A 24,755-nucleotide genomic window follows, 5' to 3' on the forward strand; every position below is an offset into this window, starting at 1 on the left:
AGAGCCCAGAGGGGGTGGAGCATGTGAAACATCCCAGATTTATTATTTTGGTTGGGAAGGACCCCCCAAGATCATGGGAAGTCCTTGCAGAGGTTTCAGCACAGAACTGCAGATTTATTATCCTTAATTACAGCACCTTTAGCTGGCAGCAGCTCAGCTCTTGTGGAGGGGAGAGGAAGAGCCAGGAGCAGCTCCAGTGAGTGACCTCAGAGTTTGCTCTGCCCAGGGAGCTCAGAATTGCAGCTGCTTTCTCCTGGTCACCTGTGCTCACACATGGAGCCTGTAATTCCAGCTGTTCCTCTCTCGTGCTGCAGGAATTCTGCAATAATTACAGGGAGCAGTTGGAAGGGAGCTGCTTCTTCCCTGAGAGGAGTCATGGGAAGACGCATCCACCCAGCCAGATGAGTGTCATCACCACTGGGAAAGGCTGCTCCAAAAAGATGCAGTGACAGGACCCAGGGAATGGCTCCCAACTGCCAGAGGGCAGGGGCAGATGGGATATTGGGAAGAAAATCTTCCCCGTAAGGGTGGCAGGCCCTGGCACAGGGTGCCCAGAGCAGCTGGGGCTGCCCCTGGATCCCTGGAAGTCTCCAAGGCCAGGTTGGAGCACCTGGGACAGTGGAAGGTGTCCCTGCCATGGCAGGGGTGGCACTGGGTGGGCTTTAAGGTCCCTTCCAGCCCAACCCTTTGAGGGATTCTGTGACTCCTTCCAGCACCTGCTGCAGGATGATGCTGTACCACAGGCATGACCTCCCTGTGAGGCTGCAGGGCAGCATCCCACCACAGCCCAGGAGGGATTTCCAAGCTGCCAGGTCATCCTCAGGTGGGTTTTTCAGAGCCTGGCTCCCTGAGCAGCTCACCTGGGCTGGCAGTGATGCCAGGCTGGGCTGGGCAGCAGGAGGTTTCTGTGCCCTCCCTTCCTCAGGGCTCCCAGAAGCTGTTGGGGCTGGGGCAGGATTTTAGAAATCTGGAGAAATTTGCATGACCCAAGGAGGGTTTTCAGGGCTCTCAGGGCCTGGCAGACTCTCTCTAATCATCTGAACAAATCCTCTGCCCTGCCAAGCCAGCAAGGGAGAGAATTGCTTCATTCCCACCTTGTGGTGTAACAGAACCTCACTCGGTGTTTGGTAAGAGCAGGATCTGTGCCAGGAGAGCACTGCCCAGGAGGGTCCCACCTGTGCCCTCCCTTTGATCCTCTGGCCTTTCCCACTGGGTTTTTGTTTTCCCAAGGTCTGAGGGTGGTGTCCCTGTGTCCCCATGTCCCTGCTGCAGGTGTCCTCAGCTCCTCTCCCATCACTGAGCTCTGCCTTTGGAGCTGCTGGGCTGCCAAGAGGAAGAGGTCACTGAGCTGCACAGGAAGGGAGAGTCATGAGACTGAAACAGTTTCGCAAAACATTGGGTTTCTCTTTTTTTTTAACTGAAAACCCCACAGCCACCTCTGTCTGCACCAAAAACCTGAGGTGAGAAAAGCTGAGATCCTGAGGTGCACTTGTGAAACTGGACTGAGGAATGTTCCACGTGTGGGATGTCAGTGGGCAGGGAGTGTTTGGAAGAGTCCTGATGGGGGGAGCACCCTCCCCATGCAGGTTGTGTGGAGCTAAAGGGTTAATTTGGCATTTGGGCTGTGCCCCTCCAGCTCTGCAGCCACCCCCAGTGGGGGCAGAGCCCTCAGGCAGCAGGGATGGCTCTTTTCCCTGAAATCATTTCACAGTGGTGGCATCTTATCTTGTCTCTGCAAAGGCTCTTAGGAAAACATATAAGGAGCCTCTTGAACTGATGTGACAGCCTTGGAACAAAGACTTCATCTGGTTCTGGGGGAAACATTTGCTCCACAACTCATTTTTCCCTGTCCACAGCTCAATTTGTCAAGTTTTCAGGAGCAGTGTGAAATATTTAACTGTGGTGAGCCTGGAGGAGGATGGAGGCAGGTTAGAAACTGGGGTAGGGGAAGATATTTTGCACAGCTGAAACGACTGCAGCAAAAGAAATTAATGCTGAATGCCTGAGCTGTGGATGTTTGATTTGTTAATGGCTTTGGCTTTGCAGGCATTTGATTAATGTAGCAAATTTCTCAGTGCCATGTGCAGAAGTGCTGATTTCTCCCAGCACAACTTCAAAATGTGGAAGCAGAAATTTTGATAATTCTGATAATTGTGCCTGCTGAGATGGAGCTCCAGCATTTGGTACCTGAAGACAGAATCTGACACAGCTCAGGATTGTTGGCCCTGTCCTTGTCACAGCCCTGGGAAAGGACCAGTGTCCCTCTTGGGCTGGAAACCTTCAGGATACCTCATGCCATTCATATTGTGAGATAAATGTGTCTGTCTGTGGGGGAATTGATACAAGAGCATAAAACCCTGCAGATCACCAGGTCCATTTCCTTGCAGCCTTGGCAGCAGCACCAAATCCCTGGGGGGTGTTTGTGAAAGGAGGGGATGAATCCAGAGCAGAGTTCAGAGGGGTGAATCCAGAGGGGTGAATCCAGAGCAGAGTTCAGAGGATGAATCCAGAGCAGAGAGTCCAGAGGGGTGAATCCAGAGCAGAGCCCAGAGGGATGAATCCAGAGCAGAGTCCAGAGGGGTGAATCCAGAGGGGTGAATCCAGAGCAGAGAGTTCAGAGGGATGAATCCAGAGCAGAGTCCAGAGGGGTGAATCCAGAGGGGTGAATCCAGAGCAGGGGGATGAATCCAGAGGGCCAGAGGCTGGTGGTTTGTCTGGGATGGTGCCCATGCTGGTGGAGTTGCAGCAGTGGCACTGCCAGGAGTCACAGCCTTGGCTCTGACCCACATGGAGCAGCAGGTCCAGTGTGGGAAGGAAAGAGGGTCAAACAGCATTTCAGGAAAAACTTGCCCTCCCTGCAATCAGAGATAGGAAGAAGGATCAATTGTCCTGCAGCTGAGGATGCAGACTGTGCCAGACAGTCATTAAAGGCATTTTCCTGTGCCTGGTGAGGTGGCTCTGCTCTCAAGCTCCATCCCCAGCCTGCTGGAGAACTGACCTGTGCTATTCCAGGGACATGGGGGCTCCAGTGGCCTCCCTGCCAGGTCCCAGCAGGCACTAGCCCTTCACTGCCCCTCTCCTCCAGGCTGAACCCTCCTTGCACCTTGCCAAAAGCTGGATGAGATTCCCCTCAGATCATGAAACCCTGCCTGGGATGAGATCAGCTGCCTGCTGAGCAAGCTCTGGGGCAGATCCTGTGGGACTGGCTGTGTTTGCAGGAGCTGCTGACAGACATGTGGGTGTTGTGTGTCCACCTTGTGTTTATGGAGCTGTTGTCCTGCAGGAACAGCCCAAGGTGAAAATGAAAATGTTGTGCAAATGCTGAGAGCTGGGGGTGCTCACCTGGAGAGGAGAAGCTCCAGGGAGAGCTCAGAGCCCCTTGCAGGCACTAAAGGGGCCCAGGAGAGCTGGAGAGGGACTGGGGACAAGGGATGGAGGGACAGGACACAGGGAGTGGCTCCCAGTGCCAGAGGGCAGGGATGGATGGGATATTGGGAATGGGGAATTGTTCCCTGGGAGGGTGGGCAGGCCCTGGCACAGGGTGCCCAGAGCAGCTGGGGCTGCCCCTGGATCCCTGGCAGTGCCCAAGGCCAGGCTGGAGCAGCCTGGGACAGTGGAAGGTGTCCCTGCCATGGTGAGGGTGACACTGGATGGGTTTAATGTCCCTTCCCACCATTCTGTGACATTGGGAATCAGCCTGGCAATGTGCAGTTCCCCTCCAAACTCTGCATTTCTATAAGTAAGAATCTCTTTGTTTATGCACCTGTTTTTCATGGCAGCTTTGCCACAGGGAAAAAGCATTTTTCACATGATCCAACACATTTTTTCAGCTATTTCTGCAAATCCAGACTCCTCATGGAGCGAGGCAAAGGAAAAGTAGAAATAGGTCAGGTATTTAAATAAGATGTAGTTGTCTCTCTTCACAGCAAGTTGCCTTTTTTCTGCCTATGTGAATTGTGCTAATGTATCAGGGAATAAAGAGAACAAAGGGAAGCAGAAGTGCCAGCATTTTCATTCTGGGATTGCAGCTTCAGAGCCCTTTACTTTGCAGAAGTGATACTGAGACCACTCTGCAACATCTCAGCAAATGCTCCTGAAATAATAACCCTCAAATTGTCTGCTCAACCTCTCTGAATACATGAAATCCACTTAAAACCCCGCCTGTCATTTCTGCTGTCACATGAAAATTGATTTCCCGGCTCTGAGCCTCGTCCTTGGTGCCTTGCAGTGTCATGAATGCATAATATTAAGGAAACACAGGGAAATTTTGGTGCTCTCAGGAATCATCTGGCTTGAAATGCAGACAACAGGCTGCCCTTGGTCGTTTGAGGTGGATTTGGATTTCTCAGCTTGGCTCTGTGTTCCAGGAGTGCCTGTGGCTGGTGCCACCCTCCTGCCAGGCCTGCTGTCACCTCAGCTTAGGCTGCTCTCGCTGCTCCTGCTCCTTGGAGAGGAATCCACACTGAAATTCCCCTTTTTAAATATCTGCACTAATGGCAGCACTTGGTTTCTTGACTTTAAAGTTTTGTGATGGAAGGAAAATCTTCCTTTCAAAGCTGCCCCAGCCTCTGCTCTCCCCAGGCTTTGTGTTTCCAACCCCAGCTCACCCCAGTGCTCCCATGCAGAACAGGGATGGTTTCCATCATGCCTGATATTTGATTAACTCAAAGTGTGTCACTGGGGTGCTGCAGTGCTGATCCAGAGGTGATGTCAGTGCTGGTTTGAGCTGGGCTTTCCCTCATGAGTAGTTTTACCTGGTGGAGGAAGCAACTTTTCCCTTCATTGTAGGAGCAGGGACTGCTGCAGCCCAACCATCCTCACTTTTCCCTCCTGCCCTTCCTCTTTCACCCATCCACCTCCTCATTCCCTGCTGCAGTTACTGCTCCTCTTCTCTTTTCTGCTGTGGAATTGTCCTCAATGCCCATCCATCCCCATCCTTTGTGTTGGGGCAGAGGCCAGATTTCCTCAGGACTGTTTACAAACCAGCATTGGTGGGGAATTTGGGTGTAGATGAGATTCATCAGCCCCCACCACCCCGAGAACAGATGAAACCTGTTCAAACACCACCCCAGGAGCAGCAAACCCCAAAGTGCTCTGAGTCCCTTCAACATCTGGGTTCTTCCTGACACCCCTGGGCTCTGCTTCCAGCAGCACCAACCTCAGTCCAAGCTGCTCCTTGGCTTTCTTCCCCCCTCCTGGTGTTTTTAACCCTTTTTTGAGCCCTGCACATTTGCTGTGTCTCTCTTCAGGCTTCTCCAAAGGGCTCTGGGTGTGCTCCTGCCCCCGGGATCAGAGGAGGAGATTCAGAGCTGAGCCCTGGCTGATAATGGAGCAATGGGAGCTGTGCCCTGAGTCCCCCTGACTTTGCTCTTCCCCTTCCTGCCTTCACCCCCAGCCTGACCCTTCCCTTCCCTTCCCTTCCCTGCCATTCTGCAGAGCTGAGGATGTGGTTTTATCCTGCCCATCCCAGGAGGGACAGCAGCAATCCCGGGGGTGGGACAGCCCCTGTGCCCAGCGCTTCTCCTGCTGGCCTTTCTTAAGAGGAGGGAGCTCAGCGAGGCTCCTCAGCATCAGGTTAAAAGCCTGTCATTAACTGAAGGATGATTCAGCTGAAGTGTCACCGTGTGGATGCTGGGAGAGGAGGAGGAGGAGGAGGAGGAGGAGGAGGAGGAGGCGGCGCCTTCCTCGCTGGCCCCGAGCCACCGTCACCCCTCCCTCTGCGCTCCCATTCCGCAGGAATCCATGGTTTAACAGCCAGGAGTGAGCTGGGGGTGGCGGCCAGGGTGGCCCTAAGGCCGTGGGGGGATGCCCGGGGGTGTCCCCCCCGTGTCGGGGTCCCCAGGGTCGCGGGGACGGAGCCGCTCTCTGGGAAAAGCCGCAGCAGCGCTCAGCACAGCCCTGGCTCCCTTCTCCTGCCGTTCCTGTGTCCTCTGAAGCTTTAGCTAATTCCTCTCTCTTTCCATTAGAAAAGGAGAAAAATCTGGGTTTTCAGATCAGCTCTGCGAGCAGAGGCAGGAGCAGCGCGGCTGTTCCAGGCCAGCGGAGGGGAGACGTGTCCGGGGCTGACAAAGCGAGGTTCTCCCGGCCGGAATGTGCCCTGGGGCCGGCTTAGCTCAGCCCTGTGCCGGACACGGCTGTCCGGAGCCCCGGGGAGCCGCTGCCATCGCACATGATGTCACCGTGTCCTGCACTAAGTAGGTCACGGTGACACCGCGCAGCGCAGCGCTCTGCCACTACAGCGAGGGCACTGAGAAACCCCTCCGAGAGGGGCCTCGGAGCACGACCGTGCTTATCCAGGGGTTATCCAGAATGGGTGGCAGTAAATGAACCCAGCCCGCTGCTCTGCACAGCCCCCTTGGCTGGCAGCGCTGAGCATCAGATGGGATGAGGGAGATCCAGGTTGCTATAGCGACCGTGAGCTACGAGCAGCCGCTCTCCATCATCCTTCCATATCCTTCCATATCCTTCCATCATCCTTCCATCATCCTTCCATCATCCTTCCATATCCTTCCATATCCTCCCAGCCCCTTCCAGCCCCCCAGGCACCCCTCGTCACCCCCACCCCCAGCACACACGGCTGGCACAGCTGCCCATGCCCTGGATGCTCCCCAGGGTGGCAGAGCCCTCCGGGCACATTCCCAGCTCGGCTTTAATGTGCGTGGAATTTAAGGGAGCTGAGCTGTTTGTGCACCCCGAGCTGTGCTGGGATGTGCCAACCCTGCTGCCATCCCCTCTGCCTGGCCACAGCCCTGCTGCTGTTGTCCCTGTAGCTTCCAGCCCCTGAGCTGGTGATTTCACCACAGCAAATTGTCCTCTCTTATCCCAGCTGCTTCCTGGCACTTTCACTGGCACAGGTGGATCCTAAGGAATAATGAGAAAAAAACAGTGAATTTCAAAAGTGTCTGTGCTATTTGTGTTCCTGTCATGATTTTGGGTGATCTCTGGGAAGCTTCCCCCTTGTTGTGGCTTCAGACCTCTGCCAGGCTCTAAAAATATCCATTGAATTCACAGCCCTGCAGTGGGAAAAGCAGAGCTGCTCATCCCTGGGGATGGCTGGAGGTTTTCTGGGTACCAGAGTGAGAGCACAGCTTCTCTGTGCTGTCTTTTTCCAGTGTAAAGCATCCATCAGCTGTTCCAACCACTCCTTGCTACTCCAAAGTCATTGCCACTTGTAAATCTGAGTGGAAAACAGATGAATAATCCCACACCTTTGTCCTCTGCATCAACCCCCTGTACTCCCAGTCTTGCAGATGTTGAACAAACACATACCAGATGCCTGAAAGGTGCTGGATTCCCTTCAAAGTGGTTTTATTTTGGGGGGGGGGGAATTTCTACCTTCTTAAACTTCAGCTGGCAGGATTTGATCAGCAGCTGCTGAACAGGCCAGGAGCATCCTTTGAAGGGGGACTTTGCAAATGTGCCCCAGTGAATGTGGGGTGGTGAATTCATTCCCCCAGCTGGGCCATGGGAAGGAATACAGCCCTGGGAAGAGAATACAAGGAAAGATTTTTGCTGTTTCTCCACCTGCCCAGGAGTTGAGCCCACGATGTCCCAAACAGGAGGCAGCTCTGTGCTCATCCTCCTAAGTGCTCTTATTTTATTTATGTGCTGGTGCATTTCTAATGCCAGGCTCTTGGCATCACCCCCATGTGCTGCTTTCCTCTGCTCCAGCCAAGCACTTGGAATCATATTTTTGGCATGGTGGTTTTTATAAAATATGGAACACTCCAGCATCTTGAGGCCACGGTAGAGCCGGATGAGCTCTGACTCCCCAAAGCCCTGCCAGGCTCAGAATAGCTCTGAGATGTGACTTCACTGAGGCTGCAGAAGAAGCTGCAGCTCATCCCTGCTGCTGGCAGAGCTGGGAGCAGCGTGGGGCTGGGGAGCTGGAGGGGAGCAGCACATGGGGCTGGGATGTGTCCCCATTGTCCTCCCTGCTGTCACTGGGAGCCACAGGTCCCTCGTGCCCTGGCCCAACCCTCCCCACCCTTTCCCTTCCCTTCAAAAATTCAAATTACATTGAATTCTGAGTCCATTTAATGCACAGAATCATTCGGGAGTTTGGATTGGAAGGGACCTCAAAGGTCATTGAATCCACCCCCCATTCCTGTGGTGTGTCAGGGATCAGGGAAGGGGCACTCTGGGGATTTTAGAGCTCCCTCCAGGGGGGTTATGTGGCAGGGTGGGGGCCTCTGCCAGGATGTTCATCCCTCAGCCCTCAGCCCTGGCTGCCATGGGGGCTGGGAGCTGCCTCCACCTCAGGGGATTGGGAATTTTTTGTTTTGCCTGCTGGAGGAAATGAAATATTTAACACACTATTGGTGCTTTTTAAACTGGGGGTTTTTTTTTAGCTCCTTCATTACTGCAGGTTCCCAGGAAATTCCCTGTTGAATGATCCTGTGTTTTTCCTCCACAAAACCCCTGACCAGCTTTAGGGAGTGCTCATGGGGGATAAATGGCATCAGGCACTGGAGCTGATGGCACAAGGGTGGGAAAACCTGAGACTTCTCTTTGAATTTCATCCAAAGATGAATTCCCAGCTGCCACAGGAGCAGAACTGAGGGAACCTGGAGCCTCCTGTGCTGCGTGGGCAGGGAAGGAGGAAATTTATACATGGAATGGTTTGGGTTGGGAGGGGAATTTATACGTGGAATGATTTGGGTTGGGAGGGGAATTTATCCATGGGATGGTTTGGGTTGGGAGGGGAATTTATCCATGGAATGGTTTGGGTTGGGAGGGGAATTTATCCATGGAATGGTTTGGGTTGGGAGGGGAATTTATCCATGGGAAGGCTTGGGTTGGGAGGGGAATTTATACGTGGAATGATTTGGGTTGGGAGGGGAATTTATCCATGGGATGGCTTGGGTTGGGAGGGGAATTTATCCATGGAATTGTTTGGGTTGGGAGGGACCTTGGGCAGGGACATCTCCCACCAGACCAGGCTGCTCCAAGCCCTGTCAGTCTGGGCTGGGATTAATTAATATTCCCAGAGGGGTAACGAGCTGCAGGCCTGGTTTTAGCTGAGCTCAGGTCCAGCGGGGTCAGGCCTGGGGTTCAGGGGGTTCAGGCAGTGAGGGCTGGCCCTGGCTCAGCGGGAGGATGGAGCTTGGCTGAGGTTGTGACTCCTCTCTTGGGTTCCATGGTAGGAACAGGGACATTCCCTGGGTGTTTCCACTCTGCCCATGCAGTGACACTCAGAGTGATGCCTCAAACCACTTTTGGGCCTTTCCCACCACAAAATATTGCTTTGGGGTGCAGCCTGGCCCACTGAGCCCCCGTGGGCTGTTTGGGGTTTCACAGCAGCCTGGCTGTTGCCCCAAGCTCCCAAAGTGGGAGAGCAGCCCTGGGAAGGGGAAGGGAGGAGCAGCCCCTGCCCCATCACCTCAGGATGCCCTGCCCAGGAGCACCTAAACCAAAGGGGTTTGCAGAAATATTTCCCAGCTCTCTGGCATTCCCAGCTCTCCCTGTGAGGGATGATTCCCAGCTCCTAAATCAGTGAGGAGGGAAGTGCAGCTCACAGACTGCTCCAGGGCCTCCCAGCCTCGGGATCAATGGGAATAAATGCACTTTAAGAATGAAAGAGCCAAATATTTAATGGACTGGGGATTTTTATTTAAGGCTTTTTAAAAATATAATTTTCTATAATTATATAAACAGTATATAATTTCATTATCATTAATATAATTATATTATTATATAACTATATATTATATTATATTATATTATATTATATTATATTATAACTATAATATATCATGTCACATCATAGATATTATATATTACATATTACATATTACATATTACATATTACATATATTAATATAATATGTAACATATAATATAAATTATAATAGATATAGATATGTAAATAGATCTATAATATTTAATATTTATATAATTATTTCTTATAATTATATATAATATGATATAATATAATATAATATAATATAATATAATATAATAATTTATATCTAAATATTTAATGCTCATTTCAGCCAGAGGGGAAGGAATGCACCTGGATGTGCTGCAGACACATCATGGCACAGGCCCAGCAGTGTTGTGGCAGCTGCTGTCCTCTCAGGAAAGTGGCTTTTATGGCTCAGACAGAACTCAAAGGGACCATCTCAGTGCAGCTGCCTTGGCTCTGCCTTGCCCTGGGCCATGGGACACGTGTGACACTTTGCACGGGGAAGGGGCTCATGAACAGTTCCTGTTGCTCATTAAAAGGGAAAAGCAGCATTGTTGCCACAGCTCAGCAGGTGATGATGAAATTTGTGTCGCCCAGCAGCTCCCAAAGCCAGGCTGTGCTGTGCTCTGCTCACTCAATGTGCAAGGCTGAGCCAGAAAGGCTTGAAAGGCACTTCCTAAGTGGAGGGCTTGAGTTCTCAGCTCCCAGTTTAGCCTGGTGCTTCTCCTGCACATTAAAAAATCCCTTCTGAAAAGGCACTTCTGGCAGCCTCTGAGGTGATCTGCCTGAGCAGACAAAAGAAATACACTGTAAATATTTGCTGGTTTTGAAGATGGAAAAAAATTCAGTGTCTCAAGTGTCACTTGAGTGCAGATAATTGTGAAAAACCACACGGTGAGGAGGGAGCTGTGCTCAGCTCAGTGACCTTTCCCAGCATCAAAATGCCTGGAGCAGTTGCTCTGACCTTTGACTATGGAAATTCTCCTTTTGATCCTGACTTGAGGTCTCCTTGATTCGTGTCTGACTTTCTTTGTAGTCTCTTTTCCGTGGCTTTGATCCATCTTAATGTCTGATTCTGGCAAGGCCACCTGGCTCTGAGGAGGCCAGAGCTCCGAAAAGCCAGAGAGGAACATCCTGTGAGCCCTGGGAGGCTTTCACAAGGCAGGTTTTGCAAAGCCCTTGTGGTTTCAGATGTTTTCATCTCCCCCATGGCACGTGTGAGTCACAGCCTGCCTGTGTGTGTGTCTGTGTGTGTGTGCATCCCCTGCCTCCTGCACAGGGGAGGATCTGCACCCACAAAGGGCTCCTGGGTCGTTCCTTCTCTCCTCAGGAGGGTGTGGGGTGAGGGGAGCTGCCTGAGCAGGGTGCAGAGGGGCTCTCATGCAGCCCAGCAGCCAAGTCAAGAAGGAAAGAGGGTGTTAAGCTGTTGCTGAATCACACAGGACAGTAAATCATTGCTTTGAACCTTTTTCAAGAGCCAGGGTGTTCTAACAAGACCTGGATGGGGAAAGGTCTCTTCTCTAATTTTCTCCCTCTGAGAAGGGTGGAGAAGTGCCAAGGAGCCACAGAGATGATGCTGTCAAATATCTGAGTCTTACATAGGGAAATTTATGCTCTGAGTTGTAAGAGCTTAAATGAGAGATGCAGGACTCCAGGGGGCTCTCCAAAATGCAGTTTATTGTATACAAAATGCAGTTTATTGTATGCAAAATGCAGTTTATCCCATCCAAGAGGTTACAGCAGTGCAGGGCCGTGGGTGACAGAGCTGTGCCCACAGCTGTCAGCTCCAGCTGCAGGCAGGCCTGGAGACCCTTTGGTTTAGGTTACACTGCATTATAGACTTTCCTTTTGGTTACAATGCATTCTATACTTTTCTTTGCTCAGCATCTTCATACAGTAGAACCAATCTATACCTTAACTATTATCTATAGCCCATCATAACTACTGTAATTACCATATTCATGTTACTGTTCTCCAATCACTCAAAGTCAGTACATCACAGTTTAAGCCAGAAGTTGTTTTTCAGTTTTCTTGCAGTGGAAAATTCTGAGACCTTTTTTCTACTTGCAGCTTTGCTGACTTGTTTGCCTGTGCTGTCTTTGTGCTTGGTAAAAACATCTTCTTGTTTGGGGTGGGTTTATCCTTTGCTCTAAGTCTTAAAAACCCCTTCTAACTAACATAAAATACCCTTGGCCTCCTTGGTTATCCAGTGAGACTGGCTCAGCAATTCTTTTCTTCTCTAGCAAAACTTGCTTCCATCTCTATTCCTTCATCAGACTCTACATTCCCAAATCTTTCTGCTAAGCACACATATCTATGAGACTTCCTTGTCAAACTTTCATCCTTCCCAACACTGAGTGTGTAAATCTCTTCTTGCAATGGGACCTGGTGCTTTGGAGCTGCCACACTTGAGATGTGGCAGAGGCAGAGCTGCAGCTCTGGAATGAAATATCCACCCAGGATTATTGACATTTGATGCCCTTTGTGTCCTGGCTCCCTGGGACAGTGACTTTGGGATTCTTGTGGGCACATGAAGAGTGGCAGCCCCTCCTGGGAGCAGCTCCCACAGCCTGGGTGGTTCAGGGGGGACACAAAGGGCACCTGAGGTCTCAGTGCAGGTTCTGCTCCTGTACCCCTTGGGAATTCAGCTATTCCGGTTTTCTCTGTTGAAGCTGTTGTGGGAATAATTTTCTCAGTAAGTTTTCCTTTGAGCCCATTGCCCTCAGTATCATTGTCCTGCAAGCTGCAGAAACCCACAAGTGTTTGGGTGAGATAGACCCTGATCCCTGCCGTGCCAGCCCCAGCCTGGGCCCTAAACCCTTTCAGACAACACTTATCTGTCCCCAAATGTCACTTGTTGTACCTCAGATATGTCCTTGTTTATTACCCATCTTATATCTGGTGTCTTTTTAGACCCTGCTCAAGAAATTCCTCCCTGTGAGGGTGGGCAGGCCCTGGCCCAGGTTATTCCATGGATGCTCCATCCCTGGAATGTCCAAGGCCAGGCTGGACAGGGCTTGGAGCCCCCTGGGCCAGTGGAAGGTGTCCCTGTCCTGGCAGGGCTGGCACTGGATGTGCAAAGGCAGAGACAAGCCCCACTTCCCATCAAACTTGAGCTGAAAAAGGAATTTTCATGGCTTAAATCTGTCCCACCACCTTTGGGGACTTTGGACAGGGGATGGAGGGACAGGACACAGGGAATGGCTTCCCTGGAACAGAGGGCAGGGATGGATGGGATTTTGGGAATGAGGAGTTGTTCCCTGGGAGGGTGGGCAAGGCCTGGCCCAGGTTATTCCCTGGATGTTCCATCCCTGGCAGTGCCCAAGGCCAGGTTGGAGCCCCCTGGGACAGTGGGAGGTGTCCCTGCCATGGCAGGGCTGCCACTGGATGTGGTGGAAACTTGATGGTCCTGAAGGTTCCATGATTTTATGGCTCCATCATTGTCACCTCTGTGTCACCACACATGGCCTGGACAGCTGATTTAACCTTCCCTGAAATTTTCAGTATCCCTGTTTGTCTCCTTGGCTTTTGTTAGGAAGCAGAGCCTTGAAAATTGCCTTTTTTTAGACCTCTTGAGTTTCTCTCTCCCTGCTTCCTGTGTTTTTTCTTCATGCAGAATATAGCTGCTGCTTTTTTGGGCTCTTCTCTGCAGCCTTCCTTCATCTGGGAGCCTTTTTAATTTTTTTTTTCATGGCTGAACCCTCTCAGAGGCTGAGGGCAGGATCCAGGTGAGGCTGCAGCACTGACTGATATGAGGTGTTACCATGATGGGCTGTTCTCCATCCTGCCCCTCACAGTCCTCACACCTTGTGTGCAGCTGCAGCCTCCCTTGGAGCCAGAGAATCACAGAATATCCTGAGCTGGAAACCAACCAGTGGCCCACAGTGCTCCTGCCTTTCCAGAAAGAGGCCTTGGTCTAAACTCTGGGAAGGTTTGATGGTTTAAAGCAATCCCCTTTGGAATCCATCCCAGTGGGTTCATTGCTGCTGAGCCCTCATTTCACACTTGGTTGCACACTTGGTTGAAATCCCTCTGGTTTGTTGTCATGAAAATCAGGCAATTACTGTGCTGGCTTTGCCATCTCTACCCAAATCCTGCTGCTGAAAAGAGCTCATTTCCCACTCTGTCCATGGGACAGCACCTCATTTAAAAATCCTGGGAAAGCTTCACAAAGCCCTGTTCCATTGGAGCCCTGTCAGGGATGGGGCTGCAGCTCTGGAGCTCCACATCCCTGCCTGGTTCTGTGTCCCAGTTCCCATTTCCCCATTCCTGCCTGGTTCTGTGTCCCAGTTCCCAGCTCCCCATCCTGCTGTGCTCCCACTGGGGAATATCTCATCAATGACTCTTTGCTGTGTTCTCATGCCTGTAGCTCCTTCCAGGGCATTCCAGCTCATCTGGGCTTGTCCTTTAGCGTGGAATCATGGAATGGTTTGGGCTGGAAAGGACCTTAAAGCCCATCCAGTTCCACCCTGCCATGGCAGGGACATTTCCCACTACCCCAGGTTGCTCCAAGCCCCATCCAACCTGGCATCTCCTGTATTTACACTTATTTAACAATACATTGATTTAATTTCTCAGCCTTACACCTCTTGTCCCCACCAAAACTGCCTCTGATCTTTCTGATCTCCTTTCCTTCCCCATTCCCTTCCCACCACAGGCTGGTGCTGTCTCTGTGCTCTGTGCAGCTCTCACAGATGTCTGTGCCATTTCTGTGCCACTTGCCTTGTGTTTCCCCCGAGGTCCTGGATTAAATGCTCAGTCAAAACTCTCACATTTCATGGGCCAGTGATCTGCTTCCACTCAGAGCCCTCCTTTCCCTGCTGCTCTCCCTTTTGCCAGCGTTCCCCCAGTGGCTCAGGGGCTGCTCTGGCTCTGGGATGTGCCTCCCACACACATGGGATGTGCCTCCCACACACATGGGATGTGTCTCCCACACACATGGGATGTGCCTCCCACACACATGGGATGTGCCTCCCACACACATGGGATGTGTCTCCCTGCTCACAGGGGGTTCCCAGCACAGCTTTGGCCTCCTCCTGTGAGCCAGGAGATCGAGGGGAGATGGGGAGGAGGAGAAGTGCCCCAGTCCTGCAGGGTTCACTGAGCCTGGAAAAGGCAAAGAGCAGCTCCAGCCTGGGATCAGCAGCTGTGGCTGGTACTGCTGAGCTGTCAGGAGAGGCTGGTTCCACCCAAAAATATTCCCTGTGTTGTATGAAGGGCTGAGTTTGTAGAAAGCACCAACACTGTCATGTTTCTTATATAATAATAAATAATATAATATAATATAATATAATATAATATAATATTAATTATATTATATCAATTATTTTTATAATTATAATTATTTATATAATAATTATTAATTAATTATATGTTAATTATAATATAATATTAAAATATTATATGTATTATATTATGTAATATTTATAATATATTATATTTTATCTATATAATAGAATAGAATAGAATAATAAAACAAACACCTTGGTGTTTCTTATATAATAATAAATGATATAATTCTATAATATATAATATATAATATATATTATATTATATTATATTATATTATATTATAATTATTATATTATAATAAAATAAACACCTTGGTGTTTATTTTGAACAGGAATCACTCTGTGGTTCATCCCATGCAGACATTCCCACGTGGCTCCCTCATCCCTGCAGGGTGGGAGCAGGGCTGGATCCTGGCTTCCCCCAGAATCTCTTTCCCTGTTCCATCCTGCCCACATCCTCAGGGGTGCTGGGGCTGGGTCCCTTCCCTGCAGTGCTCAGCACTGACACCCTGCAGTCCCTTGGGCTGATCAGGAGTGGGGTTATTGCCCAGGAGGAGCCCCAGGAGCAGCAGCACCATCACATCCATCCCTTGGTCCTGATGGAATTGAATTCATCAGGGCTTGGTGAGGAGCCAGGGCTGGACTCAGCCCCAGCAGTGCCACAGGGAATCCCAGAGGGGTTTGGGTGGGGAGGGACCTCAAAGCCCACCCAGTGCCACCCCTGCCATGGCAGGGACCCCTCCCACTGTCCCAGGGTGTCCCAGTGTCCAACCTGGCCTTGGGCACTGCCAGGGATCCAGGGGCAGCCCCAGCTGCTCTGGGCACCCTGTGCCAGGGCCTGCCCACCCTCCCAGGAACAATTCCCAATTCCCAATATCCCATCCAGCCCTGCCTTCTGGCACTGGGAGCCATTCCCTGTGTCCTGTCCCTCCTTGTCAAAGTCCCCAGAAGGTGGTGGCACAGGTTTATGCCATGAAAACTCCTTTTCCAGCTCAAGTTTGATTGAAGTGGGGCTTGTCTCTGCCTTTGCTGCCCCCAGGGTCCTGCTGAGCATCACTGATCTCCAAAGGGTGTTTCTGTTGTGTGTTGCCCTTGTCTATGAGAGGCTTTGTTGTCACCCAGGGTTGTTCTGGTCCATCTCCATCCCAGCCCCTTCCTTTGGGATGTAAATTCAGCAGGAGCTCAGGAGGCAGCTCCCATCCAAGCAGTGATGGATGGGAAGGTCTGAGTCTGCTTTCCCAGCTGCTGCAGCAGCTGTTCCCTCCCTTGGGGCCCAGAGCAAACCTGGGCAGCCCAGGGCAGCCAGAGCTGTGCCACTGCTGCTCCAGGAGCCAGGCTGCCCTGCCTGCTGGGCTGGAAACCAGAGGGGAATTTCCTTTTCCTGCCCCTCACTGGCCTCAGCCCAAGCTCTGGAGCCATGGCCAAGAGCCCTGAGGTGCAGCAGGTCCAGCTGGGGCTGGTGGCAGGGCTGGTGTCCCCAGCAGGGACACCAAGGAGGGTTTGTCACCCCTGAGCACTCACAGGTCCCTGTGGATTGCTCCTTCCAGGAGCTGCCCTGATCCCCCAGCCAAAGCTTTGAGGCTGAACCCTGACATGAAGAAAAGCAGCAGGTGATGAGTGAAGGAGCTTTGGCAAGGTGGGATCTGGGCATGAGAGAGGGGGAGGGAAACATGAATTTAATGGGATTGTCACAGATGGGAAGGATCAGAGCATCTTCTCCAGATCCCTCCATGCCAGGACAGCGTTGGCTTCACTCAGAGCTGTGCTCAGCTGATTCTCCTCATCCCAGCAGGGGCTGAGACCCAGAGTGATGCAGCTTCCTGCAGGTCCCACAGCCACAGGGGACCTCCAGATTCCCAGAATTCAGATTATTGAGGTTCCTCTCCCCAGATCCTCTGAACTTGCTGTGGGACAGGAAAAATCCTCCTCCCTTATCCCTGTTAGGGACTCTTGATGCTGGAGCTTTTCCCAAGGAGCCTCTGCTCTGGGTGTGCAGCTCATTCCACTAAGACACAGCAAAAATAGCAACCTAAGCTGGGATTGCAGCCTCAGCTCACCCAGGCAGGAGTAAATAACATTAAATACCTGTAAGAACATTAAATACACGAGGGCTTTGTGTGCTGGGCCCTGCCAGCCCCTTCCACCAGCCAGGCATTGTTATGGAAGTGGTGAAAATCTGAATTTGGGAACTGCATAAAAATGCAGCTTAAGGGATGTGACACCACCTGAACAGGCTGTTAATAGAAATGGAGTAAAAACTGCACAAAGGACTTGGGCTGTGGAAAGGCTGGAATGGCTCAGACAAGGCAGGACCTGGGGTCTGGGAGCCAAACATGGGGAATGGGATCCCAGCACATCCCCCTGGGGTGTTTGGAGCATCCAGAGAGGCAGCAGAGTCAATGTCAACCATTCTAAACCACTCAGCATGATACTAAAAATGCTGGAAATATGGGAATTTGAAGAGTGGGTGAGGTCGCAGGAGAGAATTCCCAAAGGCCAAGTCCCTGGATAGCTCTTCCCATTGGTGGTGGCTTGTGGGGATGGATCTGCTGCAGGATTTTCCTCTCCTGGGGATCTCTGGGGGTTCTTGGCTGGTCCCAAGGGATTGAGGCTGGAGCTGGGCCCCATCAGCTGGGCCTCAGCTCCATCCCAGCCCCTGGAGCAGCCAGGCCATCACTGGGGCTGGGGCATTGCTGGGCTCTTCCCTTTCTTCATGGAAAGGGCTGGTGAGCACTGACAGCTGCCCAGGGCACATGGATGTGGCACTTGGGGACACGGGTCAGTGGTGGCCTTGGGGGAACAGTTGGACTTGATGTTCCCAGAGGGTTTTCCCCACCTGAATGATTCCATGATTTATGATTTCTCTGCTTATGGCACAAGGATCATTATTTGGGATTTAGAGCAGGGGTCTTTATGGTCCCCTTTAGCAAAGGGGAACATTCTTGCCAGTCATCCTGGCCCTGCTGTCCTCATGTCCCCACTGGCAGTGACCCCACAGCCACACAAAACAACCTGGGGGGCAGAGAGTCCTGATTCACTCGTGGGAATCATTTTTAGTGCCAAAACTGGGTTAGGGGGTTCAAAAGCTGCAGGGACAGAGTTTAGTCCCAGCCAGTTTGGTCTGTCTGTCTGTCTGTCCATCTGAGAGGGAATTGGGAACAGTCACCACCTCACCTGTGGTTCCTCCCACTGTTCAGGCTGTGTTTCAGTCTGAGCTCAGCCCAGGGATGTCCCTGTCACTGCTGCAGGCACAGAGCTGGTGGCAGGGCTGGTGTCACGGGGTGCCCAGGGGTCACTGCAGGGTCATTCAGGGGGCAGTGGCTGAGCTGGCAGCAGCCCCTGGGCCCTTTGACCTGGTCTGGGCTCTGCCCATGGAGCTGAGGCCTCCCACAGGATCCCAATCCCACAGTGGGAGGCTTCACAAGCCCAGAGCTGCGCTCAGAGCTCAGGCCTGGCTTAACACAGAGTTTTGGGGTGGCTGCAGGATGTGCCTGACCTGAAAACACCTGTCCCATCTGTGGCCATCCCATCCCATGGATCCCATTCCATCCCATCCCATCCCATCCCATGGATCCCATCCCATCCCATGGATCCCATCCCATCCCATCCCATGGATCCCATCCCATGGATCCCATCCCATCACATGGATCCCATCCCATCCCATCCCATCCCATCCCATGGATCCCATCCCATCCCATCCCATGGATCCCATCCCATGGATCCCATCCCATCCCATGGATCCCATCCCATCCCATCCCATCCCATGGATCCCATCCCATCCCATCCCATGGATCCCATCCATAGATCCCATCCCATCCCATGGATCCCATCCCATGGATCCCATCCCATCCCATGGATCCCATCCCATCCCATGGATCCCATCCCATGGATCCCATCCCATGGATCCCATCCCATCCCATGGATCCCATCCCATCCCATGGATCCCACCCTATGGATCCCATTCCCCCTCCTGACTGTGTCTCTCTCCCGTAGGGAGAAGCGCTCCCTGCACGTCGCTGTCACCAACCCGGTGCAGTGCAGCCTGCACGGCAGGAAATGCACGGTGTCCGTGGAGACCAAGACCAACCAGCCCCAGCCGGATTTCACCAAGCACCGCTCGGGCTTCGTGCTCTGCGTGCCGGGCAATTAACGGCCCCTCCCTCCCCGGGAGCCGCCCCGGGACCGCCGGGATCCACCGGGAGATGCTCGGCAGCGACCTAAAGGTGCCTAAAGCAGCCTCTGAAGCTCAAGGTTTGGAAAACCCGAATTCCAGGGGTTTAGAAAAGCCAAATTCGCACGGAATGAAGACCTAAAATAGCTGGTGACTTGTTCTCCACATTACAAACCAGGCTGGAACATCAGGAGAGCACTTCCTTTGGAATCAGTCTGAAAAAAAAGAGTTTCTAGGTACTTCCACCCCTTCTTCCTTTTCCCCCGTTGATTCCTCACCCCCTCTCCGGTTCTCCCTTCCATGCTCCTTTCCCTTGTGTCAGTTTTTGCAGTTTGATGCAGCCTCCAGAGGAGGAACCAAAGATGCCCAGCTCAGGGAGTCGGGTTCTGTAGGGCCAGATCCCCACGGAGCCGGAGCCAGGCTGGGCAGGGAGGGCTGCCTTCCACACTCCACACTCCTCCAGCCCCCAGGGGCTGGGAAGGTTCATGGAGACACCTCCAGAGCTGCTGCTTTCCCTCGGGAATTCATCAACCCATCGAGGCACCTTGGCTGGACAGGGGACTTCTAATGCAGGCCTGGATTCGTTAATCCTGCGTTGCTTTTTGCCTTAATTACCCCCTCCAAGGGCCTGGAGCAGGTGGGTTCCCTTTGGGACTGTGTGGCCTTGCTGAATTTTGGATGATCCACGTGGCTTCGTGTCTGTGCCAGCGCTGGGGTTAGGGAGGGCTGGGGTGAGGAACAGGGGGAGTTTGGGGGGCCAAGCTTTGCACTATCCAACATTGACCTGGCACAGCCCCAGCTGCCAGCACCAGGCTCCTCTCCCTCCATGAGTTTTCCTGGCTCTCCCAGAGTGGGCTCTGGATGTTGGGGTGTTGGGCTCCTCCTGCCCAGCCCAGATAACCCCGAGCTCTGTGTTGGTGGAGGGAGATGGATCTCCTCAGTGGTTTATTCCCACTGTGCTGGGCACTGCTGTGGCTCCTGAGCAGCCCAGGCTGGTGGGATTGTACATTGGGATTGTCCTGGCACTGCTGGACAGGTCAGGATTCCCAGCCCTGGAAATGGGGGAGCTGAGGGTGACCCCACCTCGGGGTCCCAGCCCAGCCAGCAAAGGGGAGCAATTGTTTGATGGAGCATTTTGGGAATTAGAAAGCCTGGAAGAGGCTCCTCAGGCACAAAGGTTTCCTGAAGTTGTGCCATGGACATGGGGCACAGGACAGGTCACTGCAGCCTTGGTGTCCCACCCCTGAGGCCAGGAGGGGACAGGGATGTGGAGCACGAATGAGCTGGGACAAGCCATGCACGGGAGGCCCCGTGGCAGAGTCTCCATTCCCATTGTCCCTGGCCTTGGACCAGCCCTGGGGGCATCCAGCACCCCCAGCCCCCTGTGCCCCTCTCAGGGTGCAGCTCTGGGATGTCCCCTTGGGCAGGGGCTCCTCCAGACCCCCCAACCCCTGAGGCAGCACCAGCGCTGGGCCAGGAGGTGACAGCGGCAGCCCCGACCCCGCCAGGCTCACACAAAACCCCGGGGCCACCCCGGGATCCCCCAGCGCCTCCTTGGACCCCAAATCAGCCCCTCTGGAGGGGCAGCACCAATGCCAAAGCCCGGGACCCCCCCGAGGAACGCCCGGCCGTGTCTGTGCCCCGGGATTTGCACTTCTCGCCTCCTGTCCCGGTGCAAACGTCCCCGCCCCGGGCGGGTGCTGGAGGTGGGATCAGCACTTTTGTCCCTCCAGAAGAGCGGTCGGGTGGAATCGGGATGGACGGCAAGGAATTGCAGGCTTGGGAAATGATCTCCTACCATGAGATGGCAATATTATATGTGATGAGATGTGTCTTATAAAATATATTATCTGTTCCTGCTCTGGTTTTATATATATATATATAAAATATATATATAAATATATAAAGTATATATATTCTTGGTTTTCCCATAAATTAACTATTTCTAAATTGAAACTTGGATTGTCAGCCAGGGGCGATAATGCAATGAACCCTTTTTTTTTTTTTTTTTTAATAAATCGCTGATATTTTATGTGTAAAAGAGCATTAAAAAACCCCTACTCTAATGGACCTGGATGACCTGGATTTTGTTTACATAATTCACTGTAATAAATAATAAAAGAAAGCAATTAGTTGCATCCCACCGTGGCCCTGCCCGTTCCTGCCGGCGCGGGGGTGATGATGCCCAGAGGGATGGGATGGATTTCCCAGTTATCCCAGTTATCCCAGTATCCCGATTTTCCCCTCCAGTGCTGCGGCCCCGCCGCTCTCCCACCACGGGGTGACCCCGGTAACGCGATTAAAGCGGCGGCTGCGTTAAAGCTCTGTCGTCAACACAAATCCACCGCCAGCCTCCGAGGGCTGCGAGCGCAGAAAAGACTCGGCCACGAGCCGCTGCCGTGTAATGGATGGTCAGTGCATTTTTATTTAATCAGCACAGTACAAAAATAAATAAAAATAAGGGAAGGGGATTAAATTACAGGCACACTGAGCCCCATGACACAGTCGGTCGGGTTATAAACCACACATACTTACAAACACACTATACACATACATACAAAAATGAGACAAATATAAATTAATAAGTAACAATACCCACCAATTTGGTCAACAAAGATCTACAGAAGAGATTGCACTAAAAAAACGTACGTACACATGTATCATTAGCAGGGTCCAATGTACAGCCATGAAGAGCTTCAAGTGAAAAATCAAAAATAAAAATAAATGGCACGTTATTTCTCCCTCTTGTTCGCCAGTTTAACGCCCGATGGACCAGAACTAAACTAGAACTGAGCACACGGAGAAAAGAAAACGATAAAACCCAAAAAGAAGGTCTCAGTCCCTAGGCCTGATACGGGAATACCGGCTCGAGACTGCGGTGTCGGGGTGGTGGCGGGTCTTTGTGCATGGGTGTAATTTTACAGCCATCTCTCTTAAGGTTTTTCTTTTGATTATTATTTTTTTATGCGTTTTTTCCTTTTTTTTTTTTTCCCGAAGACACAAAATGCTCCTGTTTGCATGCGCAATACCACTGGAAAAGCAACAATGACAGAAGAAAGAAGGGTTTTTTCTCTTTCCCCCCCGCAGGTTTGCAGTTCGTTGGGTTTGTTCTAGAAGAATTCATATAGCAGCATGTGGCGGCTCCCCTTGCTTGCACACTCAAGTAGATCCTTTACACAATACTCATGACCAGTGCACGATGGGAACAAGACATTTCACATTGATCTCATGAACAGTAGCGGTGATTCCCGTCACCCGGACCCGCTCGGGAATTCGAGTCTCTTCAAAGAAAATAAATAAAGGGGGGGATGAGGGAGGAAAGGGGGGTGGGGGGGTCCCCGGGCCGTGCCCGCGTCTCTGTCCCGGTGAGTCCCGACCGGGCCGGTTCAGCCGCCTGCGCTGGAGCCTTTACAGGAATTATTTTCCTTTTTTTTTTTTTTTTTCCCCCCCTACCTGGGCTCTGTCTCGGTGATGCGGTGACCGGCGGAGCCCCGCTCCGCTCCCGGGGGATATCGGCTGGGGAGGGGGGGTTCTCGTCATCCCCCCATCCATGAATCGCTGGGATCAATCCGGTGGCGGAGCCGCAGCATCCCCGGGCCCGCAGCACGGGGAGGGGAAAGCGGCGGCTGGAAAGCGGCGGCGGGGGAGGGAACCGGGGGTCTGCGCTCCGGTCCGGCGGCGGCCGAACCCCCCGAGTCCCCCCGGGGTGGGGAGGCGGCGGCTCCCGCCCTTCCCCGCCGGGCAAATCCCCCCGGGAGCGGCTCCGGGGGCGGCGGGCGCTCACCGGTCGAGGCCGATGAGCAGCCGGCCCTTCTCCTCGGAGCCGCTCTCCTTCTTGAGGTCGGCGAAGACCTGGGTGAAGTAGTGCGGGTCGGCGTTGACCTGCAGCATCTTGGGGCTCATGAGGTCGATGATGGAGAGGCAGCGGTCCCAGAAGGCCTCCTTACAGCTCTCCACCAGGAAGGGCTTCAGCGGGTACGAGATCTCGTTGCCCATGTAGGAGTAGGAGAGGTACAGGCAGGTGAGCAGCACTGCCTGCAGTTCGTGGTCGCTGGCCACCTCGGCCGAGATGACGTCCCGGCACAGCATGTAGAGGAAGACCACGTTGGCCGGCGTGATGAAGCCCTGGTCCTGCCAGCCCTGCAGCAGCAGCGAGCGGTCCACGGAGCGCAGCCAGAGCACGGGGTCGGTGGGCGAGAGGTGCTTCAGGCGGTAGCAGCGGCGGCACAGGAACTCGCCGAGGCAGCGCAGCAGCTCGCTGGTGGACGCCTGCACCACGACCCGGCGCGGGGTGGCGGCGGCGGCGGCGGGCGCGGCCGGGGGCGCCTTCTGCGCCGAGGCGAGGGCGGCGGCGGCGGCGGCGGGGGGCGGCGGGGGGGCGAAGGTGGCGAGGTTGGCGCAGGAGAGCGATTTCTTCAGGTTCTCGTTGTTGAGGTGGGTCACGTTGCTCTGGTAGCCGCCGTTGGGCTGCACCTTCTTGGAGCTCTTCTTCTTGGCGGAGACGGCGGCGATGCGCTTCCAGGGCAGCACCGAGATCAGCGAGTGCCGCTTCAGGCCCTTCTCCTTCGCGTTCTTGCTGTTCTGCACCGCCGTGTAGTGCCCCACCGTGGCCGCCCCCTCCTCGAACAGCGGGGCCTTCCGGTAGCTCGGCGACAGCGACAGCACCGTGCCCATGGCGCCGGCCGCCCGGCGGGCGCCCGGCGGGCCCCCGCCGCCCGCCCCGGCCCCGGCCCCGGCCCCGGCCCGGCCCGGCCCGGCCGGCCCCGCTCTCGCTGCTCCGCCGCCGCCGCCGCCGCCGCTCAGCGCCGCGCCCGGACCCGCCCCGCGCCGCGCGCGCTCCCGCCGGCGCAGTGCGCGCGCCCGCCGCCCCGCCCCTCGCCGACACGTGCGCCCGCCGCGGCAGCCGAGACCACGCCCCCTCCGTGACCACAGATGCCGACGGACACGCCCCCAGCTGCGCAGACCCCGCCCCCGCACGGAGACAGCCGGCGGAGCCCCGCCCCCTCAATGCCTTCAATGGTTTGTGCCCCGCCTCCGTCACGCCAGGCCACGCCCACACAACCCAGGCCCCGCCTCTCACTGTTTATGAATGACGGGTGCCCCGCCCCTCACTGCCCTGGCCCCGCCCCCGGTCCCGCTCCGCGTTGGGGTCCCGGGGGTCGCAGAGCCCGCGGAGCCACCGAGCCCCCGAGCAGGGGCCGGGCACGACACGGAGAGGAAAAGAATAAAAAGCAAGGAAAATAATTTTTTTAAAAATCCCAAAATTCAGATTTAAAACCCTTCCCCACCGATATCCCGGAGCCACATCCCGGATTCGCACCCGGGTCCCACACCCCGCACCGCCCACGGCCGCCCTTCGCCCCCGCTTCCCCTGCCCGGCGGGGCCTCTCCAGCTCCGGGCCGGGGGCGACCGCTCGCCCCGAAGGTGCCGGGGCAATCAAATGCCCGGTACCGCGTTCTGAGGCCGGGCCGGGTTTTGGGGAACGCGCCTGCAGCTCCCGAATCCCCCGGTTCCCATGGCTCCACTTGGAGCCACCGCCCGGCCCAGCCCAGCACCTATTGCCCGGACCGAGACCCCATTCCCACTGTGACCAGGATCCCATTC

The 24,755-nt window shown here is 53.8% G+C and overlaps 2 protein-coding genes across 2 annotated transcripts in view; one reads left to right on the plus strand and one right to left on the minus strand.

Moving 5' to 3' along the window:
- Positions 1-21,367, plus strand: part of MYO1D (myosin ID) — a 169,651-nt gene extending 148,284 nt beyond the window's left edge. Inside the window, exon 22 of the mRNA XM_071450741.1 lies at positions 18,973-21,367. Coding sequence (XP_071306842.1) covers positions 18,973-19,129 — 157 coding nt within the window. The 3' untranslated portion in view covers positions 19,130-21,367. The remainder of the gene's footprint in view (positions 1-18,972) is intronic.
- A 178-nt stretch (positions 21,368-21,545) lies between these two features.
- On the minus strand, positions 21,546-23,922 carry CDK5R1 (cyclin dependent kinase 5 regulatory subunit 1). Its single transcript, XM_071450747.1, has one exon. It carries the CDS (start codon positions 23,822-23,824, stop codon positions 22,931-22,933), a length of 894 nt encoding a protein of 297 aa, XP_071306848.1. The 5' UTR covers positions 23,825-23,922; the 3' UTR covers positions 21,546-22,930.
- Between the last annotated feature and the right edge of the window lie 833 nt (positions 23,923-24,755).

Source organism: Agelaius tricolor, unplaced genomic scaffold, assembly GCF_023055355.1.
Source record: "Agelaius tricolor isolate 1412-34295 unplaced genomic scaffold, bAgeTri1.0.p SCAF_31, whole genome shotgun sequence".
NCBI classification, from domain to species: domain Eukaryota; kingdom Metazoa; phylum Chordata; class Aves; order Passeriformes; family Icteridae; genus Agelaius; species Agelaius tricolor.